The sequence below is a fragment of the Dysidea avara genome, chromosome 9, assembly GCF_963678975.1.
Source record: "Dysidea avara chromosome 9, odDysAvar1.4, whole genome shotgun sequence".
Classification (NCBI taxonomy): domain Eukaryota; kingdom Metazoa; phylum Porifera; class Demospongiae; order Dictyoceratida; family Dysideidae; genus Dysidea; species Dysidea avara.
Genome location: NC_089280.1, coordinates 5,246,719 through 5,271,717, shown reverse-complemented (window position 1 = coordinate 5,271,717; position 24,999 = coordinate 5,246,719). Strand labels below are relative to the sequence as shown.

The 24,999-nt window shown below is 38.7% G+C and overlaps 4 protein-coding genes across 4 annotated transcripts in view; 3 read left to right on the top strand and 1 right to left on the bottom strand.

Annotated features, from left to right (window-relative positions):
- Nucleotides 1-5,478: 5,478 nt before the first annotated feature.
- On the top strand, nt 5,479-6,018 carry LOC136266588 (KRAB-A domain-containing protein 2-like). Its single transcript, XM_066061587.1, has 3 exons — nt 5,479-5,522; nt 5,570-5,779; nt 5,839-6,018. The coding sequence occupies exons 2-3, from the start codon at nt 5,585-5,587 to the stop codon at nt 6,016-6,018; spliced, it is 375 nt and encodes a 124-aa protein (XP_065917659.1). The 5' UTR covers nt 5,479-5,522; nt 5,570-5,584.
- A 99-nt stretch (nt 6,019-6,117) lies between these two features.
- LOC136267546 (uncharacterized) lies at nt 6,118-7,024 on the top strand. The gene is made up of 3 exons (XM_066062709.1): nt 6,118-6,358; nt 6,438-6,503; nt 6,570-7,024. Exons 1-3 carry the CDS (start codon nt 6,118-6,120, stop codon nt 6,827-6,829), a joined length of 567 nt encoding a protein of 188 aa, XP_065918781.1. The 3' UTR covers nt 6,830-7,024.
- A 324-nt stretch (nt 7,025-7,348) lies between these two features.
- Nucleotides 7,349-9,865, top strand: LOC136266706 (uncharacterized). Its single transcript, XM_066061710.1, has 12 exons — nt 7,349-7,743; nt 7,801-7,863; nt 7,994-8,044; nt 8,100-8,227; nt 8,278-8,322; nt 8,414-8,500; nt 8,562-8,629; nt 8,710-8,798; nt 8,851-8,971; nt 9,130-9,229; nt 9,356-9,408; nt 9,535-9,865. The coding sequence occupies exons 7-12, from the start codon at nt 8,597-8,599 to the stop codon at nt 9,682-9,684; spliced, it is 546 nt and encodes a 181-aa protein (XP_065917782.1). The 5' UTR covers nt 7,349-7,743; nt 7,801-7,863; nt 7,994-8,044; nt 8,100-8,227; nt 8,278-8,322; nt 8,414-8,500; nt 8,562-8,596; the 3' UTR covers nt 9,685-9,865.
- Nucleotides 9,866-11,421: 1,556 nt separating this feature from the next.
- The window catches only part of LOC136266884 (NLR family CARD domain-containing protein 3-like), a 48,733-nt gene continuing 35,155 nt past the window's right edge, over nt 11,422-24,999 (bottom strand). The window contains exons 3-5 of the mRNA XM_066061907.1: nt 12,243-15,097; nt 11,899-12,191; nt 11,422-11,577 (exon numbers count right to left, since the gene is read on the bottom strand). Coding sequence (XP_065917979.1) covers nt 12,165-12,191; nt 12,243-15,097 — 2,882 coding nt within the window. The 3' untranslated portion in view covers nt 11,422-11,577; nt 11,899-12,164. The remainder of the gene's footprint in view (nt 11,578-11,898; nt 12,192-12,242; nt 15,098-24,999) is intronic.

Genomic DNA, 24,999 nt, shown 5'->3' with positions numbered 1-24,999 from the left:
ATCATTTTACCACAGTATATTGAGTTCATACCAGAGCAGTGATATGCTGTACTTGTGTACCACTGTGTACTTGACTTACTGTGGTCACATAGCTGCACAGTACCATACAACTTTGACATATCCAACTAAAGGCAGGGTATAGCATGCTGTGGTCAGCAATAGTATGGCTTGTGGTATAATATGTATGCACACTTACAACTCTGATGATATTAGCTGACTACTAGTTAATGATGACTAATTATGATATACATGTTTAGTGCTGTGTAATATCTAGCACCACAACTGTCCAGCTCCTCTTATTAAGCTTTTTATCATGTTAGTTATCCATAAATGGATTTATAAAAAGTAGACAAACTAATGTAAAAATAATTAAAAATTAAAACATGAGAATAGAGACTGCTGAAAAAAGTAAAGAAACAAGATTCAAACAAGCCAAGATCTCTGAAATAAACATTTAGCTAGCTATACAGAAGCACTCTCAGTACTTCCTGATTTATAGAAACTACTATTTTTCCTGATTTCTACTATATCCATTGAGTCCATACAGAGATCTCTGTATGTTTAACAGGTTTCAAAATTTTACACTAGTTAGCTAATTAAGTTTTGCACAACTCTCACAATAGCTATATTTCTGGCCTCTAATTGCATAAATATTTGGTTGAGTATTCGGCACCAATAGTCATTCCTTAGGTTAGCTATAGCTATAGTAACATGACTGTGTACGTGCTAGTTTTACTGATTACAATAAATACTAAACGTCATTGACATGACTTGATTAATAATATTATTTTCCTCAAATTTTTCATGAGAATGTGTGGTCATCTGTAGAATGAATTCTATGCTATGGTGAGGGCAGGGAGGTTGGCAAGAGTTCCATGTTTTTGTGCAGCTACAAATTATGCACCTATACCTGTATCAATGTCAAGCCCCACTCCTCACCCCCGGGATCCCCATACACCTACTGAGGATTTGACATTTACATTTGCCCCACGCTGGGGCTTTTGATGGCAACAGATTGCTGAATCAAAAATTATTTATCAAATCCCACATAGAAACCCCTATATCAAAGTGGGGACATGGTGGGGCTTTGACAAGCTTCTTAGCCCCAGCACTGGGGAATTTGACACTATAGACTTTGTTAATCCTCTGTATTCCCCACCCTACCAGTGGGTTCGGACCCGACCGACCCAATTTTGTGTAGAAATTAATTTAAGAAAAGAAAAAAAAATCTGATGACGTGACACCTAGAAATTAATGTGCTAAATGTTACTGAAAGATCGAGATACTCTAATAGAATAGTCAGGAGTAAAATTTTGCTCTTGAAAGGCATTTACCAAATGTTATCTTGTTATCTGTTGGCGTATATAGATCCAGTTCCCCCACCTTGGCTATGACAATCTAAGATATGAAACTTCAGTGCAGTCAATAGCTCAGTGGTCCATGTATGTAGCTACTAGCTATTTTATATCGTTAGAGTTTTACATGTGGTTTGTAGAAGATATTTGACATGTCTGTGGACAGTGCAGCCAGGGTAAAAATATTTTTAAATTTGAAATAGTGTGTCTGAAACTAGAGCTAGCTAGCTGTTTTTTTTTTGTTTTTGCCTATCGACCGACCCATTTTGTTGTAAAAATAATCCGAGCAACAACTTTTTAAATAGGTACCGGTACCCGATGTCTATACCAAATTTTGATGGACTAAAGGAGACCGTGTAACTAGTAGGGCGCGCTCCGTATAACAGTAATCGTGCCGATGGCAGCTGATGCCGCTCGCCAGTGAATTAGCCAGAGTTGTGACAAGCTAATAGTATTAAAGCGTGAATAACGTTAGTCATATCAACAAAAGTAGCTGGGCGGTCTGACAGAGCTTGTTCTGTTAGTCCACTGAAACGCTTCGCTGTCAGTGCATGGCGTAACTAAACCCGGGTGCCCGGGTGTCAGCAAATTATTAGATTGAAAACAGACACTGATTTTGTATAGCTACCGCGACGATAAGATAGGCTTGGCCAACCGTCACGGACTAGTCTCGCGTGGCCAGACCGCTTTTTCTCGGCAGGGTGCTTATCGATTGAATTATAAGCGCCTGCTCGAAAAAGGGCTGGATTTTTTCGAGCAGGCGCTTATAATGCAATCGATAAGCGCCGTGCCGAGAAAAAGTGGTCTGGCCACGCGATACTAGTCACGGACCGTCGGCGATGTATCAAAAATTCGAACAAAACAGCGAAGAAGACTTACGCGGTCTTAGGTCTATACTCTAGAGTATCTCTTAGTGAGCAATAATGGACCATTGATCGATTTGATAGAGGCACAAACTACCACGCTCCTTAAATTTCACGCGCATAAATTAAACTGTGGCGTTGAGCACGTGTCGTAGCCCATGGTAACAGTCGTGCTAAATGGCCAGCTTCTTCAGTGCAGCTGCTATTCTCTTCAACACTTCGATGCGACAGTTAACATTATTATTGTAATTGTACATATGTATATAGCTATAATTAGCTAAGTAACTTGTCGTAATTGTACATACTTATATAGATTTAAGATTATAGATACTGGGCAGTCAGCTCAGCTGGTTGGCCCAGGGGGTGAAAATCCCCAAAAGGTACAATCACATGCATACATCTTATTAAACTAATGATTACAATAATTAAGATTAAGTAAGTAAATAAATTCGTCTATGTCTCTTGATTCAATCACATTGAATTGGTAAATTGTTCCAATCTTTAATTGTTCTAGGATATAGTTAAGTAACTAATTGAAATTGTACACATGTAATTGCACATCAGCATTATACCCCTGGAGGGTCCTGCTGATTAACAATAAATAAATAAATAAATAAATAACAAAAGGATCGTCCATGCTTGAGATAACAAGTAACGAAAATATTAGTTACTCATACTAGTTTACTCACGTGATAATGCATTTAAACAAAGGCGGTTGACCTGCAATTGAGGCTTGAGATAACAGTGATACACTGCACTACGAGGCGATGGATTGTTGAGAGAGTTGGTCTGCTATACATTAAAGTAGAGGGGATTACTCGGAAATAGAGATAAGGAGTCAAACGAATCTAGAGTATATGCATGAATGGTAATTCACTAAATTCAGTGGACGAAGTCAGTGTGACCAGGAGTGTCTAACCTAAATAGTATAAAGCATCATACTATACTTCCAGTGATGCATATCTCTACTTGATCATGGACGAATATGTTGGAGTACAGTTGAAACACGTGAGATGAGGCTCGATCTGCGGTGGTTACATTATACTTGGAGTCAAGTATCAATTAACGGACAATACGGTGTTCGGACAACTGCCACTCACTTCCTAGAAATCCTGCAGCTTAGGTTATTGTACCAAAAGGTAGGCTACACTAGGCAGTAATTATCCTCCAATAATCAGGTATGCATGATTAATAGCTTGTGAGTTTTAGGCAACAGTATGCTAGGTCCGATAAATTCTACGTTCGGACAAAACTATCAGTTTTCGGACTTTGACTTTTACTTCCAGTAAACAATGTCCAATTTATTTCAAATTTGTATACAATACACCTGTTTTCATTAGGCCACTCCAATTGATAATTATGTTTCTGGTCCACCGCCCGCATCCTTTTTTGGCGAATGTGAAATTTCAGAAATACATTGGAAAAATGCCCGCATCAGATTTTTTAAAAAGCCAGATTTCAGAAACAAATATTGGGCTGAAACAAAGATGCTAAATCAAACTGCTGAAGCATCATAATTTGCTTTTATCAGTGAAAACCTACAAGAAATGGGCATAGTGCATAGTACAGATCGATATACTCTAATAGAACAGTCAGTAAGGGGGAGTTTCATGATGCCCTGTGTTTAAGATTTGGATGGCAACCTGTTAACTTGCCTCAGACATGTGTTTGTTGTAGCTAAACCCTGCTGTGTGGAGCTTGCCTTTACTTGTCCCTGTGGCGGGTTTCCATCTATCCGTCACAATGAAGTCAGAGATTTAACTGCAAGTCTGTTGAGTGAAGTGTGCAGTTGAGCCTGCTCTCCAGCCTCTTGATGATGAGCCATTGCAATTCGCTACTGCCAATAGTGAAGATGCAGTGGCGGATTTAGGGGGATTTCAAGGTTTCCACGGAAACCCCTTTGAAGAATGATTACGTAACAGTTGAGTATTATAATTAATTATTTCGGCGTGCGCATATATAAGCGATGTGAATGCTAAACACTCCGTACGTAAATAGACTTCACCAAAATTGTTGCCAAATGCAGTCTCAGAGCATCAAAATTTCAAGATTTTCCAGCATGGGGGGCGTGCCCCCAGACCACCCTAGCACATGTATGCTTTTTGCATGCATGGAGAGGAAGCACACTCAGTCACTCATCCATGTCAGTGCATAGGTGGCGGAAGAGGGGGTGCTGCAACTATTTTACTGGGGGTGCTCAGCACCCCCAACTCAAAGCTGTATTGTGATTGTGCAATAGTCGTCACGTGAACTTTCAGAAACTTGTTAATCGCGATCGAAACACTCTAATAGAGCAGTCACCCTAATACAACCGTCAAGTATGTATTAAAATAAAATTAATAGTATTAGTATTTGATTAACAGCTAAAACCACCGAAAATGCCTCCAAATTCAATCTCCTGACACCTAATTTTCAAAATTTTCCTGGGGGAGATGCCCCCAGACCCCCCTAGAATTTGCATGCTTGGTGTTTTGCACACCTACTACCACCACCATAAATTATGGGCACCCCCAACTGTAGCATCCTTCTACCTCCTATGCAGTGGATATATCTGTTCTATACCATATGCGTATAGTACATACCATACGCGTATGGTTATACCATACGCTAATATGTAAAAGAGAAAAGGTTCCAGCTAAAGGATTATGGATCATATGGATTGACACAGTTGCTTGTTACACCTGTTAGCAAACCAGGGAAGGTATAATATAGCTGTCTACTGTTGCTATAGACCTGGAAAGTTAAATTTACAATATTGATGGCAATATTAATAATATTATGCATGCCACATTCTTTACCATTAAGGCCAATATCAACTCACTATTTGGGGGCTTTAGAAGGGTGGTACACTGTGATGAGATGTTTGATGTTATTCAGTCAGTACATGAAAAAGGAAGTGGTCATTCAGGTGTTCAAAAAACCTTTGAAATGGTGAGTATTATTTCCCATGAATATTTAGTTGCTTTTTGACTTCACTGTGATTTCACAACAGCTATATATGTATCTATTTTATGTTGTATGTAGACAATACTACATACATACATACATACAACTCAGCATTCTGTCTTCATATTAGGTGTCTAGAAATTATGATGGTATTCCAAGATCGTGTGTGCAGGAGTATTGTAAATTATGTCCAACCTGTGCATGTAAAAAGCCACAGAGAAGAGCTGAGATGACACTGGAATAGCACAATAGTTTATTACTACAAAGAAGAGAAAGGTATTGCCAAAGAAGATGTAATGAGCCCTTGCAAGCACCACTCAAACCTATTATCACCAAATGTTTTCATCTTAGAGGACAGGTAAGTATAGCTGTAGTGCTTAACTGTCTTAAAATTGTTACAATTAGGTTGACTTGGTTGACATGAGAAGTTGTTCTGATGGAGCATACAATTGGATTGGTCACTACAAGGACCATTTCAGTAAATTCTCTATATTATGGGCTCAAAGAAGAAAGTGTGCTCAAGAGACTATTGACTGTATAGAGCGTTTTGTATTTGCTTATCTTGGCGTTCCCAAGATTTTGCAATCTGATAATGGAAGGGAGTTTGACAATGAGGTACAGTGTAGGTTCATCATAACTAGTACTATATGGTGGTTATATTTTTGTGTTTTTAGATATTCCATCAGATGGTTAAGCAGTGGTCTCAACAAGCAACTGTGATTAGAGGAAGGCCGAGGCACCCACAATCCAATGGATGTGTAGAACAAGCTAATGGAACTATGAAGCACATGTTGCAGTCTTTAATGTGTCAACTCAAGACTAAGGAGTGGGTTAAATTGATTCCAAGGATTTGATGTAAGTGTTCACATGATATTACTTAGCATCATCAGAATAGGTTGTCTATACGTGATATGTGGCTTTATAATGGACATGCCTAATCTTATGTAGTTACAATGAATACTCAGAATCATGCTACCCTGAAGACTACTCCTTACAATGTGGTTTTTGGGATAGACCCATCTTCAGAGCCAGTTTCGGGTATTATTTTAGCAGAGGAGGACAGTGATGGTCAAAACAGTGCCAGTGAAGAAGATGACTTTGGGGACAAAGCAATAAATGGTAATGATTCAGACATTGATGCATCTGAGGATCCAAAAACTGTGACAGCTGTTGATCCTGAGACAATCAAGGCAGGTATGTAATGCTATGTTAAAATGTTATGCAATGTAATTTGCATTGTGTATGTGTATTATTATATAACACCATTGGACAGCTACCAGCACCATTGCAGATGAGGGTGGCTTAATTTCTGCTGGTGATAATAGCTCCATCACACCAGGTAACTATTGTATACCTAAATAAATTATACAGCAGAGCACAAAGGTTCATGATTATTACATTATAGCAGTTACTCGTCATGAAAACATTCGTCACAAGACTCAGAAACGTTTATTGGATGCAGCAGAGAAGATGGCATCTAAATACAATGCTTCAAAAAAAGTGAAATATGTACAGTTTGAAAAAGGAGAATCAGTCACAGTCAGAGTGCCATCACAAGACAGGGGTCCGTGTGACATGTCAAGAATCCCAGGAGTAATCATCAAAACATCAGGAGATTTTTACAAAGTGAAAACAGAGCATGGAGTGTTAAGCCGACAATTTTGATCTGATGAACTTGAGAAGTATGATACCATAGTAGCTCAAACAGATGAAGACTCAGAAGATCACACAATAACATTAAGAGAGGCAGCAAAAAAATTCAATTGTAGAGAAAATGATGTCTCAGTTTGCAAATGTAAATCTGGCTGCAGCACCAACAGGTGTAAATGATTCAAGTCAAGAATAAAGTGCAGCACAAGATGCCATGCATATGGAGGAAAGCAATGCACCAATCAAGGTATTTATACAATTTTCAACGGCACCACTAAATAACTTTAATTTTATGCATGTACATCATAGATCTTACATCTGTTTGTTTGGAGAAGGGTTCAAGTGCCACTTGTGAATCATCCAATGGTATGTGTAAGCTATAATTATTACATGACTGCTGTCATGATATAGATTTAAAATATACTAGAGTCAATTTTATGTTTTACCTTTGCAGACTTTAAAGGTGAAGATGGCAATAGAGATGATGGATTAAGAGTTGAAAATGGTATTATAGATGATGGCTTCAAAGGTGATAATGAATTGGTAGGAGATTCTTACACCCATCAATGTTCTATCAAAATCAGTCAGAAGATGCAAAATATCATTGACAAACATCCACATTTTTCTGCTAAACCAATTGGCCCTCTCTACCAACACTTGTCTGACAATTTCAGATGTATGCTTCCATCATCCTTTTTACATTGTTATGTTGTTGCAAGTTATGAAGACTCTGAAGTCCTGGCTAAGCTTTGCCAGAAGTACAAGGAAGCAGTTCCTGACCGTATCATCAGGGAATATGGTACAGAATTGTATGAAGATATTATGAATGACTCAACTGCAGAAAGCTATGTTTTAAAGTTATTGAGAGAAGAAAACCCAGCTAGTAGTAGCCAATCTTTTGATAGATTACTTTGAGATTCATAAACAGAGTAAGTATATTGCTGCATGCTGCACAATACTTTAACACTTTAAAATTCTTTTTGTAGGAGCAACTGGTACAATTTGGTACCCTTCAAATGAGTCTTTTGAGGATGAGGATAATAAATTAGGTTAGTTTGTAAAGCCCACACACATACGCAACAAATCTAAAAGTAGCATGCCTATATATATATATATTTTTATATAATATATATTCACATTTTCCTGATGCACGTACACTTACAAATGTTTTGCTTACAGCTGTCAAACAAGAGGAAGAACCCACCAGAAATGTTGCCAAGAACTGCACCAGTAAGCAAGCTTATTGTTTATCTATTTGTCTTATTATGTATGGCTGTTCAAACAGAAGAACAATTAGAAAGAATACGTAGACTTCCAGCACAGTGGCTTTTGGAGGCTAAAATTGGCCATTATAAACTATTTGATAAATCATTCCTCTCTCTAATTCTTAGAAATGCATGGGTTGCTGATGAGGTAAGAAAATTCTGAAGTTTTATGTTGTGTGGACACTGGTGGCATTACAGGTTATATCTGCATACATTGGAGCTGTGGTTAAATCAAACAATCTAGTAAGTTATCATATATCATTAGATAACAGCATGTGATATGGTGTTGTACACCTGCATCCTACACTCATACTGATTATCATTTGTATTGCAGCAAGATAAAGTTAAAGTGATGGATGTGACTACAACCAATAGAGTTTGTAAAGGCCGTTATTTTAATGATGACAAAAAGCTGCTGAAGGTACAGTAAAATATTTTATAGTCCTTGTGTCTCATTTTATATTTATGTTTTATGTGCATAGTTTTTTATACCGAAGTATGAAGTAGTGATTGGTGCATGCCTGGAGACAGAAACCACTGGGTTTTACTGGTAGGCATTGTTGCTATATATATATTGTATATAATAAGCAATCGTGAGGTACACTAAACTGCATGTTGCATAATTTACAGATGTTCGAGGAAAAGTCATCTACAATTACTTATGTTAATCCAAAAGGTGAAAAAAGCTCTACCATATCTTCACTGGAGCGGAGATGGAAGTGAGTACATTAAATTATTTGATAAATATTAAATGCATTTGTAATTGTGCAGCCAATTTTCAAGTTACCAGTTTTTATCAGAAAAGAGCAAAAAATTGTATAAATGGAAGGTTATAACCAAGTCGCACTTTAAGCAGAGGGATACTTCATCATGTGGAGTTTTTGTTATGAGAGTAAGCGCCAAGTTCAACTAAGTTTTTTTTGTGCATACATGTGCATAATAGTATGTAATACTATGTATAACTTTTCATGCACAACATACTAGTTATTGTATGCAGCTGACATGCAATATACTTATATCGCGAACAAATATGAAATCCATTATTTTCAGTTTGCAGAATCCTTGCTATTAAATGAGGCATTGCCTGAAGAAATGAAGCAGATTTATGAGCTAAGACAAAGAATGGCAGAGAAGTTAATTGAACTATCTGGTAAGCTCACTATTTTCTTTTAACCAATGTACCCATGACATAAATAAAGCTGTACATTTGAATAGCTTGAAAGTTTGACAATGTATACATGCGCGCATTAACTTTTAATTCTTTCTTGTTGTATAGACCCACTCGGTACATACTGTCATGCTTGTGGATGGGAAGATGGAGGTGTTTGGGTAGGTGCACTCTATAATATTATAATATAATGCATAAGGACATGCACCAAATGGATACATGTGTCAATGATTGTTCATGGGCTACAATATGCACATGATTATTTCAGTCTTACTTGTATGCTGCAGGTCCAGTGTGATGAATGTGACTGGTGGTACCATTTACCATGTGTAAATAAGAAACTGAAGAAGATGTGTGTGGCAGATGAAGATGCAGAGAGAATCAAGTTTACTGGACCGTGTTGCACAACTGATGGCAACTACAGGGTTCAGTTATAAGTATACACATGCATTATTATCTGCAAGTCTATGCATGCACATCAGTCTGAACTTATATATAGCTATATACTTCATTGTAATAGATTTGTTTTGCTTATACTTGTGTTTTGTTGTTGTAAGTGTTTCATTGCTGTATTTACTAATGTTGTGCACATACTGTATATTGTGGTAAATAAAAATAATTTAGTCTGAATGTATAATTATGGCTTATAGGTTGCATGCATGGTTATAATTTATAAAATTTCAGGTTTCCGAGTCCACACTTACAGCAATATATATGTATAGGAAGATACCACACAACCTTTACATGCTCTGCATGGGATTTTTAGTCACTGGCCATGGAAACAGACAAAGTAATTAAATAGTGTACAAAACTTCTCTATACAAATCTCCCTGTAGAGAGTTCAGTTAGAAGAAGTTACCTTGTAGAGAGTTCAGCTACAAAGAAACCATTCTGTAAAGAGCTCAGCTGCAAACAAATCACCTGTACAGAATTCAGCTACAAACAAATCACCCTGTAGAGAGATCAGCTAGAAGAAGTTATCTTGTAGATAGCTCAGCTACAAACAAATCACCCTGTAGAGAGATCAGCTAGAAGAAGTTATCTTGTAGATAGTTCAGCTACAAACAAATCACCCTGTAGAGAGATCAGCTAGAAGAAGTTACCTTGTAGAGAGTTCAGCTACAAATTTAAATAAGCCATCATGTGGAGAGTTCAGCTGCAAAGAAACCATCATGAAGAGAGTTCAGCTGCAAACAAATCTCCCTGTAGAGAGTTCAGTTAGAAGAAGTTACCTTGTAGAAAGTTCAGCTACAAAGAAACCATTCTGTAAAGAGCTCAGCAGCAAAAAAAATCACCTGTACAGAATTCAGCTACAAATATATCACCCTGTAGAGAGAACAGCTAGAAGAAGTTACCTTGTTGATAGTTCAGCTACAAACAAATCACCCTGTAGAGAGATCAGCTAGAAGAAGTTACCTTGAAGAGTGTTCAGTTACAAAGAAACCACCATGGACAGTTCTGTAATAAATATATGTATATATATATATAATTTGTACATTTACTGATAAAATCAGTAAGGTACACCTGCTTCATATTTTCTTCTTCCTGTGGTAAAGAAAAAAAGATAGGTTAAAAAAGTCCCAAAGCAGGCCATAGGCCAGCTTTGGGGTATACAAATACAAAAAGAAGTGAAATCTAATCCAAAACAGCCAAGCTGTAAAAAAAGTGTGCGGCCCTCAAAAAGGCTATGGTGAAAAAAGATGTGAAATCCAAGGTGGCGGCCAAGAAATGGCTGTGATGGTAGGTTAATGGTAAAAATTTTAATAACAACAATTCAGGTGAATTTTGTGCCAATTGACCAAGCGGCACCAAAATTCACCTGAATTGTCGTTATTAAAATTTTTACCATTAACCTACCATCACAGCCATTTCTTGGCCGCCACCTTGGATTTCACATCTTTTTTCACCATAGCCTTTTTGAGGGCTGCACACGTTTTTTACAGCTTGGCTGTTTTGGATTAGATAATATTATACTGTACCAGCCCATTGCAATGATACTTTAATTAAATTAATTTTAGATTTGTACTATCGTCAGGTGTTCAAAGATCTAGTAACAAGCACTTTTACTGTTAAGAGAACACCAGTGCCTGTTAAGTTGCTATACTCTAGTATAGTGGCAGCCACATAAAAATCCATTGAAACAAGTAAGAGTATCATATAACAAATAACACAATTGATACATACTACACACATCTCACAGTAATGTTGTCTACAGTATGGTTAAGTTATTGGACTGATCCCTTGAACTGACAAGCACAAGTTACATGATGAGTCTTAAGATGTCTTGTGATGTTGTGTTGGTATTTTCACAATAGTGACACATTTCATGGCTACAAAGACAACAGTAGCTACGTGTAACACAACAGAGTTATTACACAATTTCAGCTACTTGTATGGCAGGAACAACATTCAAAAAAGTTTAAAATATAACCACACCTATATGCTAACATCATTATTATTGAGTACACATGATTCAGGTGACTAAGTGTATTAATACACAATGGAATAATAGAAGAGTGTCTGATAATCAAGGTGTCCACATTTCAGGATGTCCATGCATTCTATATGAGATTCTGGTTCATCAACACATTCACCCATCAAAATATTCCACACCATACAGTATTCACTACACAATGACTTGGTGTACTCACTTTTCCTGTACCATGCACTGACATGGTGGGGTGATGGCTCTCACCTATCATCCTCCACACAATGTGGACTAGTACCAGATGGGAATATCATGTCCCTACAAGATATACACCACTGTCTCACTGACCACTACACTCTCTTCTCTTGAAGGGTCAAGTCCGGTCACAATAGGTACATAACACAGTGACCAATAGTGAGAGGGTTGGTCACCTAATGTAGTTTGGATGTTACTTGTGTCAGCTCAAGGAAACAATCCAATAACATAACACTATATACCACATTGTGAGCAGCATTCCTGGAAGATATGAACTAACAATTGATCATGTACACCGGATCCAGTACTTACCAGTGAGGGATCTGGATGGTCTATCATGAACCAGCCAACAATCTCCACTTTTAGTAGACTGGACACAGCCTTTGTGCTTCTAATGTGGTTTATTTGCTGAACACATTTCTCCACATTTCCTAAGAACTGATAATCACCATAAGCCTGTCTTGGTACTCCTAATGTTACTTCCTCCACTGTGTAAGATTGTTTTAATTTTTCCAAAAATTTTAGAGTTGTTGTCTGGTCCATGTGCTCATTATGATATGTGAACATTTTTACTGAATTGCTGACTGTTAAGGAATCAGCTATTGGTAGTATATCTTGAGGTGGTTGATTATCACTTATGATGGTCAATTCTGTAAGTGTCTTACTGTACTGTAATAGTTTAGTGATATCTGCTTCCCACCCTTTGATGGACCAATAGTAGTAAAGTTTCAATGTTTCAATAGTATCACTTTGTCTGATAGTACTCAACATAATATTGTGGTTAGCTGAATCACTAAGAATATCAAGTTCAAGTTGTTTCAACACGGTGGTGTTGACTAAACTGCTACTAATCACTTCACACTTATCACATAGGTCAAACCCGATAGATTTAATCTTGTTCAATGAAACACCAATGATGGGTACCCCTCTCAATCCAATGTACTCCATAGTTACTGGCAGTGATGATAAGATCACATGAACTCCCCTTTCTTTCAGAGGATTACCTGACAACTCAATACTGGTGAGTGTTGGATGATCAGTTTCTATCAGTCTTCTCAAGTGGTTAGCACCAACTGCAGTAATCTCATTCCAGCTCAGGTTAAGGTGTTGTAGTTTGCTGTTCTTGTTCAAATGATACACTAACCTCTCCACACCACTGTCCTCAATATAATTATTACTAAGACCAATAGACACAATGAAGATATTGTGATACAACATTTCACCAATCTTATCTGCTCCTGCAGGACCTAATTTACACCATGACATTCTAAGGTCACGAATTGAAACATTTCTAAGATCAGCAAACCAGACAGCTCCCTCGCAACCAATATCAGTATCACTTATGTCTAATACACTGAGAGTGTTACTACTGGTGAATACCTGGGATAGTACCTGCATATCTGATAAGTGTGTATTTAAGTTTGGATAGTCATCAAGAGCACTTATAGATTTGAATTGTATCCCACCAATGTTGAGTTCAACAATAGGATACTGTGTTGACAACAACTGAACAAGTAGGAAAAATGACTGGTGTGTAACACTAAAATTACATATATTAAGGATAAGGTTGTCAATGCTGTGTTGAGATTGTCTTCTCTGTAATGATGTAACTAACAACTGAAACTGATTATTATTCCAGTATCTACAACGTACTTGTCTCATTGTTCCCTTGTAGTGACTTAGGAAATAGCCAATGACATGTGCTTCACTATATCCAACATCATGAATGTCACCATCAACGTGATCCCCCAATATTTGACACAATTCACTATTGTGTGCCTCATACACACAATCCATCAAGTGTGGTATTCTCCTCTCAGTAAAAAGTGATTTCATCAGTTTATATGGTAGTGGTATACTATTTAGTACTTCCTTGTCGGTCAGTTTAGTTATACCAGAATAAAATCTCCATACCATTATATAGTTATCATTATTCCAGTAAGTGTTTATACACTTCAGTTGATCTTGTAGGGACAATTTGGAGATGTACCATGCTGTGAAAAATTCCTGTAATGTTTTATGAAGAAAATTATATGACTTCTCTCTGCCATACACTGAGGTACTGGGGGCAGTCACTAATAGTCCAAGATCACTTATTTTCTCTTGAACAACACCGATACTTCGTAATTCATGAGATGAAAATATTATCTTGCTACTCTCCACTCCTTTATATGCAATAAAACACAACTGAGAAAAGTGTTTGGCAATATCCTCTGGAAGATCATCTAATGAACGAAGTTCCTCCACTTGAGCTACATTAGCTGTTCTTGTGGTGATATATCTCAGGATCAAACGTAAACACAATAAAGTGTACAATTCTGTGAGTGTCTCTGGTAATGTTGAGAAGTGAAAGAAAATGACACACACAATTGCAACATTGATGGGAATGTGTAATATTTTTCTCACTGTCCAATTTGTATCCAATTGTGATTTCAATTGTGATGCCAAGTTTGCTCCATTATCAACACTATCAAAAGTGTTTGAAATGTATTCATCAACAGATTCACTTTTGAACCCTTCTATTTTGATAATTCGGGAAGCAACACTTTCCAACTTGTTGCAAGCTTCAGGACGAGATGTATACACTAGGGTACAATAGGGGAGTTTTTCTTTCAATTTGGTAAACACTGAAGACTTACGTAACTGTTCAGGTAATTCATCATATCCTTCAAGAAGAAAACAAATCCCTTCTCCTAAGTGATCAATAATTTCTTCAAATACATTTTCTTTTAATTTTCCCTCAGCTAATAACAAGTCACTAATGGTCTTTGCTGCTTGTATCTCTGGGTCCCGTAAAGTCAACAGAATCACTGCATTGTAAGTTTGTAATAAACTCCCTTCTGCCCAGCATTTGCAAATGTTTATTGCAAGGGTACTTTTACCCATCCCATTGTCACCTTTGATCAAAATCACCTTTTTAATTTCTCCCTCTACATCAAGTGCTTCTGATAAAGTAACACTATCACCTCTTCTTTTCTCTGTTGATGTAGTTTTTCCTTGACTATCAATCTTCACAAGAGTCAAACTAACATACTTTGATGATAAACAGTCTAATTGTTCATCAATTGAGATCAACTCTAGTGACCTGTACCTACCCTTAAGGTACTGACAATATTTACTCATGTAATTGCTCAACTGTGACTGGCAGGATATGGCAGTAATGACTTCTACACAAACAATTTTCAATTAACATATAGTACATTCAAATATTTTAACATTTATCCCTGCCTTCATAATAGTTAGATGCCAAGACCAAGGCAACTAAGCAATTTAGGCCCGAGACTGTAGCGTCCTGAGTGAAGCGAGGGTGCTACTAAGGGACAGATATTACTAAATTGCTTAGTTCCCATTGGTTACAGCATCTAACTTATTTAGACCAAACAACATTCACATAGCAACAGTTTTAAAAATACCTGTATAAGGCATGAGTGTAGTCAGGAATTAAACAGAAAGGACTGTTTCTCAATTTTCTGAGTAAAGACCTTTTGAAATTATGTTCCTATTGTACCCATGAAGATAATTTTATACATAGCGTTATGGTTTGTGGTCAGGAACACGCTTAAGAATTATCATTAAATTGTTAAGGATTAGACGTGCTTATCAATTAATTTGTCGAGCAATGATGTTGAGGAATACTTTGCAGAATATGGTGGAGATTATTGTAATAGTAGCAATGCAACAAGAAGCGTAGAGGGTGAATGTAAAGTGCCACTGCAAAGAAGCAAGAAGAAACAGATGCAAAAGTTTGCCCCACCCAAAACTAATGAAAAAGTTGTTGATGCACAAAATGCTAGAGTGCCATTTAAGACACAGAAAGACACAGAATGGTGCTTTTCCATCTGGGAAGAGTGGAGAAGATATAGAAGCTACTGATACATTAATAGCATCAATTACGCAGCTTGATAAGGTGCAACATTACTGGCTCAGTTGTTTTATATTGGAAGTAAAGAAGAAAGGAGATGCAGCTAGTGAGTTTCCTACTAACACTTCATATCACATTTTGCTGTCGACTACAGTGCTACTTGAGATGGAATGGTAAGCCATATATAGACTTTTCAAATGATAAGGCATTTTAAGAGTCGAGTTAAGAGTTCACTGGATGCTGATATGAAAAGGTTGCAGTATGCTGGAATTGGTTCAAACAGAAGCAAGCTTAACTTTTGATTCGTACAAATGTATATATACACTGTGGGAGAAGAAACTATTGGGAGGTGCCACACCGCAGTCATTATTGTATTTTTAATGGTTTATACTTTGCTCTAACACATCGTTAATTGAGAGATCATCCTGCACAAATTGAAAATCCAGGAAAACGACCATATCTCATTTACAGAGATTAATCAAAAAATTGACCAGTAGAAATTAAAGGCAAAAAACATAAGCCCTAAGCGGTCATGCAGCATGTAAATCTGGAGCACTCCAAGCTATGTTATGTGAGAGTGTTCAAATATAGTAGTTTATGTCCAAATGACCGCCCAGTAGATTATTTCTATCTACATCCATTGAAGGAATGGGTGTTGGTACTCTACTGCACCATATGGCCACAATAGTCTTGCTGGGACAGTGGCACATTTATGCAAAGCTGCAGAAATACCTGCATGGTTAAAAATTGACAGACATTCTGAATTGCACAAATAAGCCATGTTTGCAGGAATTAAGAATCTGTTCCAAATACTAGCAAACTAAACTTCATCCAGCAACAAACACATACAGAGTTCTTACCCACCTGGAAACTTCACCTTTCACCACTGTGATTTTGTGACTATTACTTTCAAAAGCTGCTCAAGCATCAGCAACAGTGACGATTAAACTATTATATCAATTACATTTCAGAAGGCTCCATTTCTAAATCAACATGTAATGAGCATAATTACAGGATATAACAGCCAGTTTGAAGTTCATGTGATTTCCTATTACATCATAGAACTTATAAATACTCTGTGCGTTCACACTTGCTTGGCTTTTTACTTGGCTGTAACAGCAAACTTTTCGTCTAACATTTTGTGTTACATGATCTATTATGAGCGACGCAGGAGATAATGATACAGTGAAGACTCTTGCTGAGATGCAAGCAACCATGAAACTCCTTCATGAGGAAGTGCAAACATTCAAGAGTGGGTCCACAAGCATGGGCATCAATCCATCAAACGCTGGTATTTCCCAGCCACCAGCCATGCCAAGAGGCATACAGAAGTCTGGCAGCTCTAGCTTTCGCTTGGGTGAGGCAGGGAAAAGAAAGCGTAGTCGAGAGACCGACAAAGAGGATGATGACATGAGACCAGATGATGAGCAACCGGAGTACGATGATGATTTCTCGTTGGATGATACAGAGACATTCCCACTCTTAGAAGCTGGAAATGCCTTCCTGGAAACCGCTTTCAGTAAGCATATGGACAAAAAGATGTACAAGAACCACGTCCAGCAGCTTGGAACTCCTGACTCCCGATGGTCAAAGTGTTCGAAGTCGTAGTTGTGGCCAATCTACCAAAGGATACAGTGAGGATGAGCAATAAGGCTAAGTAACTGCACTCCTTTTGGAAGTGTGGTAGCACCTCTGGCTTCTGGACTCCAGGACATTGAGGATGGGAGAGGGGATATCCAAGATGCTGCAAAGGCTATGCAAGTTGTCCTAGTGCTCTTGAACAATGCCTCACAGCACCATGCTGTGGAGAGCTGTCAGGTAATTCTTCAGCAACTGAATCCACAGCTGAAATGCTTGATCAATGATGATGACTTCAAGGATGCCCCACCATACCTGTTTGGTGAAAGTTTTGCCTCAGTGGCAAAAGAACACCTGGAGGCTGCTGCTGTCCTTAAGAAATCAGTGACAGAATAGTGGCACATGGCACATTTGGCTGGTTTTTCAGAAAAGCTACCCCCAGAACTACTCTCAACTCTGGAGCCACAGGGGTGGCCAGTACTACAGCAAAGATAGCTACAGTGGGAAAAAGAGCTATGTGGCAGGAACCAGTGCATTGAGGCCTGGGATATCCCAGCCCAAAAAAATTACTAGAAAAATATGTACAGAACCATGCACCACAAAAATCACATGGTTTACAATTAAAAACTTGCGTACAATCTACTTGGGTAGAAACACTTTTGCATGAGTTTCAGCCAGAACATTCAGGTCTTCCTCAACACCTAAAGGTGTTGATGTACAGCATGAACATAATAATAACATGCTCAGCACTGGCAGGAAGACTGCCAAGCTTCCTAGAACTGGCCCAGGATGCCTGGGTACTTCAGGTAGTGAAAGGGTACTGCATAGAGTTCACAAGCACCCCTCACCAGTCACAGACCCCCCCCGAGATGCACACCTCTGCAGAGATGCAATCACAGGTGGCAGAGGAGATAATAGATTTACTGAACAAAGGGGAAATAGAGGAAGTGCAGCCTGTTTCATTTCCCAGCTATTTCTGGTTGAAAAGAAAGGTGGAGGATACAGACCAGTGGTGAACCTGAAAGAGTTAAACCAGTACATTGGGACAGAGCACTTCAAGATGGAAGGGCTCCATCTACTTCCATCCCTAATACAACAGGGGGATGAAGTTGGACTTGAAGGATGTGTACCTTCAGGTAGCAATTCACCCACACTACCACCAGTTCCTACAATTCCAATGGCAAAGGAGCACATACGAATTCATGTGTCTCCCATTTGGTCACTCAGTAGCACCATGTGTGTTTACAAAGTTGCATGAAGCCAGTGGTAAGTGTACTGCACCAAATCAGACCCAGACTGATCATTTACCTGGACGTTATACTTATTCTCCATCAGTCCAAGCAAGTGCTGGAGACCCTGGTGGCACAGATATGCCAATTACTTGGAGCTTTGGGCATTATGATAAACAGGAAGAAGTCCCACCTGTCACCAGCTCAACGTTTGGAGTTTTTGGGCTTCCAAGTGTGCTCAACCAATCTGAGGTTTGTGACTCTCCAATAGAGAAACTTTGGAAAACTCGGCAGGATGCACACCACCTCCTGCAGCAGACTACAGTGTCTGTGAGGGAGCTGGCAAGGTTATAGGGAAGACAACTGCAACAGTGAGAGCTCTTCCAGCAGCTCCCTTGCATCATAGAGCTTTACAAAGATTGATGAACTCAGTGTCTCCATCAACTCCTTGCCAGCCAGACATGGTAGCATAGTTCACCACACAGGTCCAATTATCACAAGAGGCAAAGGTAGACCTGACATAGTGGGCAGAACTAGCCTTGAAGGAGGTGGGAGCAGCAATCCTTCCTCCAACACCGAGCCTGGTATTGGAATCAGATGCCTCCAACATGGGTTTGGGAACCATCAATGGACAGAACAGAACGGGGCACTGTGGTCCTTGGAGGAAACAACCCACCATATAAATTACCTGGAGCTACTGGCAATATTTCTGGCTCTCAAGACCAGTTTGCGAAGGACCTAAGCCATTGCACCATTCCCTACAAGTCAGACAATGTCAAGTCCATGACCTACCTGAATCAGAGGGGGAGGGGGGGGCCACTCAGAAGTTTTATGCAACTTGGCATTGGAGATTTGGGAATGGTGCCTGGCACAAGGAATAACGGTTTTAGCTGAACATCTCCCAGGGTCAGACAATGTGACAACCAACCAGGAATTGAGGTCAGCTTGGGATCAATGCGATTGGATGTTGAATCATTCAGTTTTCCAAGCTATTCAACATCAGTTGGGACCTCTCCAGCTAGACCTGTTTGCATCTCGACTCACAGCACTCTTACCTCAGTACTACAGCTGGCATCCGGATCCGGAAGTGGATGTGACCGATGCTTCCACTCAGAATTGGGCTCAGAGCAGAGGTTTTGCCAACCCACCTTGGTGCCTAATTATCCACTGTCTATATTACGTGTCTCAGCAGCAGGCAAGGATAGTGATGCTAACGCCTTGGTGGAACACTCAACCATGGTTTCCAGTGATTCTTGGAATGCTGGAGGACTATCCTCATCTCCTCCCCAACAGACCGGATCTAGTGACTCTACCAGCAGAATAGAACTTTATAATGCCTCCCCATTGATCACATGGCCCATCTCAGGAATTCCTTCACATCACAAGATCTTTCTGGAGGGTTTCAGAGCTACTCCTTGCATCCTGGAGAGCTAAGACAAACCAGAGTTACAACTCCTTGTGTACCCAGTGGTTTTCTTGGTGTCAGCCAAGGAATAGAAATCCTTTTGAGGGACCTGTAGCTGATGTTATAAATTTTCTTGCAGAGTTACATGAGCAGGGCTACAAGTACCGTTCGTTGAATTCATACAAGTATAATAACTCTTTGGGATGTCATAATAGTACTGTGCTATATCAAAAGCATAGGATAAGGCAGTGGATAAGGGCGTACATTAGAGGTGTACCGATAGAGATTTTGAACCGATCCGATATAAACCAATACACTGAGTCTGAACACCGATACCAATCCAATATACCGATATAATTAAGTGTAGCCATCCATTTAGGGAACTTTAACATGTTATTTTCTTGCCATAAGATACTTAGTAAGCAGTTCAAAGTACTAACAATCATTGACAATGTTTGAGTGCCTGTGGTGGTGTGGCCTCAATTAACAACCCAGACAGTGAGGCACCCACAAAATATTTTAATGCATGCTCCCACCAAGATGAGTCTGTATTTAATGGCTTGTAAAGATGGCTGGTTGTTTCAAGCTGTGTTTCTAGTTTATTCATCCCATGGTTGCTTTTTATAACTCTGCACTATGATCATTTGTTGTATGGTTGGTAAGTATTGTAACAATGGATGTTAGCTACATGTGTATTCCTATGGCTTCTCATGATTTTGTGCTTCTTTTCAAGTATATAGAAAACTACTGTTTCCCCAGCCCTGTTAGCTGTATAACAGAGGGTATAGTATGGCTCCACCATGGCAAAGACTATTCACTTTTATATTGGTATATTGTACCCATCCAACACAGCTAATAACTGTAAAAAAAGGGCGCGTCCAAGTAAAGCAGAGTTAAATGCGACAAAAAGTAGTGATATACCGTAGTGCAGCCATGTGTGAGGTATGCAAGTTGTGAGTATTAATCAGATAGTACAATTGTAACAGTATTAATGAGAACAAACTGATGCTGGTAGTTTTAAGTCCTGCAAACATCTTCATAACTTCATAAATGCCACTCAAATTTGATTCTCAATAAAGCAAAGTGTATAGATTTTCTGATAGCAATAAATAGTTTGAGTTTGGCCGCCTTTCTTTTGTTCATAGCATTGTCGTATACAGGCAAACTCAGACTATTTATTGCTATCAGAGAATCTATACACTTTGCTTTATTGAGAATTAAATTTGAGTGGCATTTATGAAGATGCTTGCAGGACTTAAAAACTCATTAATACTGTTACAATTGTACTATCTGATTAATATTCACAACTTGCATACCTCACACATGGCTGCACTACGGTATATCACTACTTTTTGTCGCAGTTAACTCTGCTTTACTTGGATGCGCCCTTTTTTTTACAGCTATTAGCTGTTTTGGATGGGTCAATAATACAACAAAAGGTCTTCACGATCAAACAGTAGGCAGAGAGGCAAACTCTGCCCAATCCTGTGATGAAGGAATTGTTGCCATCACAGAAGCAGCATTGCCATGCTGAACATCAATAGCAACCTTCTGAATTAAAAATTGTGTTGCCCTATTATCACCAGACTGTTCCATTAACCGGGAACCAATCCGTCTCACTAATGAACGTGCACATGATCCCAAACACCCAGGGTCTCAACAACGTAATTATCTGTCTTAAGTAAACGCCTTTAAAAATTTATATTACTTATAAATAAGCACACCAGAATATGCTGTGATCTTTCGGTCATGTTCAGAGGATCTTTGGCTGTTGCGAAGGTTGTCATTTCGTGTTGCAGAGATTGAGACACAATTGGTGAATTGCCGTGCATGTATTTGTGTTGTAAAAATTAAATTGTAAAACTACAGGCAAAACGTAAGCTAAGTTCATTTAATTAGCACATACCAAGACAGCATCAGGTTGAAAATTTTACTGCTATATTTGGATGTTGTTTGGAGATGACACTATAGTATCCTAGTGTTATCTTGATAATCCTTCACTAGTACAGTGAAAACATGTCATTGTAGGGACAAAATTTCTTCTGATCTTATTAACCCATAGATAATATATACCTTATATTATCTATGATTAACCCGTAAACCCTTTGGGGAATGCGTATTTACACAACATGGGCATGCGTGGCAACACTAGGTGATCCCACAACTACATATTGGTTAAAAGTCTGTTCACTGGGCTACGTGGAGAAGGTTAAATGAACACTGTAACCACAGTGGCTTACTTGTTCTGAAGCAATGAACAACAGTGAGTTGTATTGTGTTCCAAAATTCTTGACACCTGTTTAATTTCGATTGTGGGTTTACTCAAGTGACTCATATATGGCCTGATAGAAAATTTAATGCCAAATCAAACAAAGTTATTGCAAGGTGATAGGAGCAACCACCATCGAGTTAATTTCATAAAGGGTTTGCACGTTTCCCTACCTAAAAGTTATTTACATGGCTAGTTTTGGCCAAACCATTTAGCGTTAGAGTAAAATCCTAGGTATCAATTTTAATCTTTGTTACATCACAAGTAGAATGACGTAAATTGCATAGCCATAGAATGGACACTACAAAAGTTACAGCGCTTTGTGCAAAGCACGTATATTTATTAAGTTTAAATCCAGTTTTCTGGATTATGCAGGTTTAAGCATTAAAGAGGTGGCTGCAGTATGCAGCCGCTTGTACACAGTTGGCACATGAGAGGATTTTTACAATGGCCAGTTTAGACAGGTGACCTCATTATACAGGTTTTCACTGTGTTTAAAAGCAGGATATACAAAGCCAGAAGCATATAAGCACAGCAGATTTAACTATGCAATATTTACATAGTGCAACATTGCCTTACTTGGAACACCACAAATCCACAGGCCAATTGCTAAGAAGCATCTGCAATGCAGCTGACCTTGTATTATTAACTGGCTATAGAGAGGGATTTAGTGATGGATTTTTAGTGTGTGGTAGTGTGTGACACTGGCAACAAGAGGGCAAGTGATGCTAACCAACCTGTTAGTAAATGCTAATCCACATAGCTATGTCATCACAGATGGAGCATTTCAAGTTGGCTGCAATGGTTGGAGCATTTCAAGTTGGCTGCAATGGCTGGAGCATTTCAAGTTGGCTGCAATGGCTGGCAGCCCAAAGTGTAAGAATTTTCACTTTCGGTGCTTATAAGCTCCTGATGAAGCAAATAATGATGTCATTATCCATAGGATATCTGAAAGGATTTTTTCAGGATATCTGTTTAAGCTCTACTATATATAGCCAAGGCATAAGACAAAAAAAGTAACACCATTTACTTCCAGCATTCCAGTGGTTTAGTGGTGACCATAAGTCAGCATTGTCTGAGTAAACTGTGGTGGGTTTTCAGACTACAGAAGCCTTCAACACATGAAATGAAAACCCTAAGTCTTACACAGTGGAAACTGCCTTGGTGCAGAAGTCACCTCTCTAAGAGGCCAACTTTTAAATTCCCCTGTGGGGCATCTATATGAAGGCCTTGCTAAAGCAGCTACCTGCTTATTAAGCCAAGAAAATTTGGCCCAAAGTAACCATTTTAAACAAGTTCCACTGCACCTACTTAGCTGATTTACTACTCAGGTCTATATGGTAGCCATATCAGTATACTGTCTAGTGGTGACACTTTGTATATCTCATACTATACTATGGTATTTATGTTATAATGTGTCTAATCAAGTCACCTTGTCACCCGTCTAAACACAGTCCCTAAATGTGTCATTTTGTGTACACAGCATATCTGCTACCTGCTCAAAATTTTTTACCGTAAAGTGACCAGAGTAATGTTTCAGTGTATATTGATACTGTTCACAATTGTTATCCGTACGTATCCAATTTTACTTCTTCGTGACTTTTCCTCTTCAGGTTTACTGATAGGCACTATGCAGTTTTGTGTTGACTGGTCCATGCATAATGTGGTGATTTAGAATACTGAAATGGTACATAGTGTTTCTTGTATGTACATGTTGTAATGTGTACACACATGTTAGACATATTGTCCCCTATAAATACTCAGTTCCATTTTGCCGTTAGGTTGTAAGTGGGTTGAGTCAAGACATTTGGATCACATTTTGTCCTAGCCAAGTGGATCTCATTCACTCACAGAATGTACAGGATCAGATCAAGACACACGGTAGTGTGTCGTGCGGCCCAAGAAGCCGGCGCGCAACCCCGTGAGTATATTGACAGGAAGAAAGAAAACGCAATTTTCGCACTTCCGTAGCTCTGTGCTGCCTTGATGAAACAAGACAAATTTTGCTGTGTACATTCCCTCCAACTTCAGTACTCCACATTCCAAATTTGAGCGAAATCGCTTCAGGCATTCCTGAGATATGCGACTTCAAAAATTGGCTTAGTTTCTTCGTTTTTTTTTTCTTCTTATTTTTCTTCCTCTTTTCGCACACTTACAAAAACGCGAACGCGTTATCCGATTGCCTTGAAATTTGGCACACAGAAGGGGGGTATAAAGGCGCATCTCTGTACCAACTTTGGCTGGAATACCATAAACAGGCAAAGAGTTATGAGCGATTATGCACGAAAAATAACACCAATATGTTGTCACGCCTACAGGGTAAGCCGCGTATGGGAAGAAGCTGAAAATCGGTGGGTGAATAGGTTAACTATTGAACCTCAAACCTTTTGTGGTTTGAAAAAAATCGAGCTAAAAACCAGGAAGATACAGCGAAAAAATCAACAATGCGTAACAATTACGCAATAGAGATTAGCTAATTATTATTATTATTATTATTATTATGCTTGCCACGCCTACCAGATAAACCACTTGGGGTAGTGCTTTGAAAATCGCTGTACAGATGGAGTTATCATCTTAGAAAGGCTCTTCAATGGTGTAGAAAAATCAGACTTAAAGCCACAGAGTTATAACACGAAATCCAACTTGGTGTAGCAAGTGCGAGATCGAGATACTCTAATAGAGCAGTCATCCTAATAGAGCAGTCACCCTGAACAGAATTCAAGAGA

Bases quoted from the DNA above. Each gene is read 5' to 3' on its own strand.
- LOC136266588 (XM_066061587.1), top strand. From the start codon at position 5,585: ATGAGAAGTTGTTCTGATGGAGCATACAATTGGATTGGTCACTACAAG. The intron at 5,780-5,838 runs GTACAGTGTAGG...TTGTGTTTTTAG, and splicing joins GAAGGGAGTTTGACAATGAG to ATATTCCATCAGATGGTTAA.
- LOC136267546 (XM_066062709.1), top strand. From the start codon at position 6,118: ATGAATACTCAGAATCATGCTACCCTGAAGACTACTCCTTACAATGTG. The intron at 6,359-6,437 runs GTATGTAATGCT...ACCATTGGACAG, and splicing joins TCCTGAGACAATCAAGGCAG to CTACCAGCACCATTGCAGAT. The intron at 6,504-6,569 runs GTAACTATTGTA...ATTACATTATAG, and splicing joins TAATAGCTCCATCACACCAG to CAGTTACTCGTCATGAAAAC.
- LOC136266706 (XM_066061710.1), top strand. From the start codon at position 8,597: ATGCCTGGAGACAGAAACCACTGGGTTTTACTG. The intron at 8,972-9,129 runs GTAAGCGCCAAG...CATTATTTTCAG, and splicing joins GTGGAGTTTTTGTTATGAGA to TTTGCAGAATCCTTGCTATT. The intron at 9,409-9,534 runs GTAGGTGCACTC...TGTATGCTGCAG, and splicing joins GGGAAGATGGAGGTGTTTGG to GTCCAGTGTGATGAATGTGA.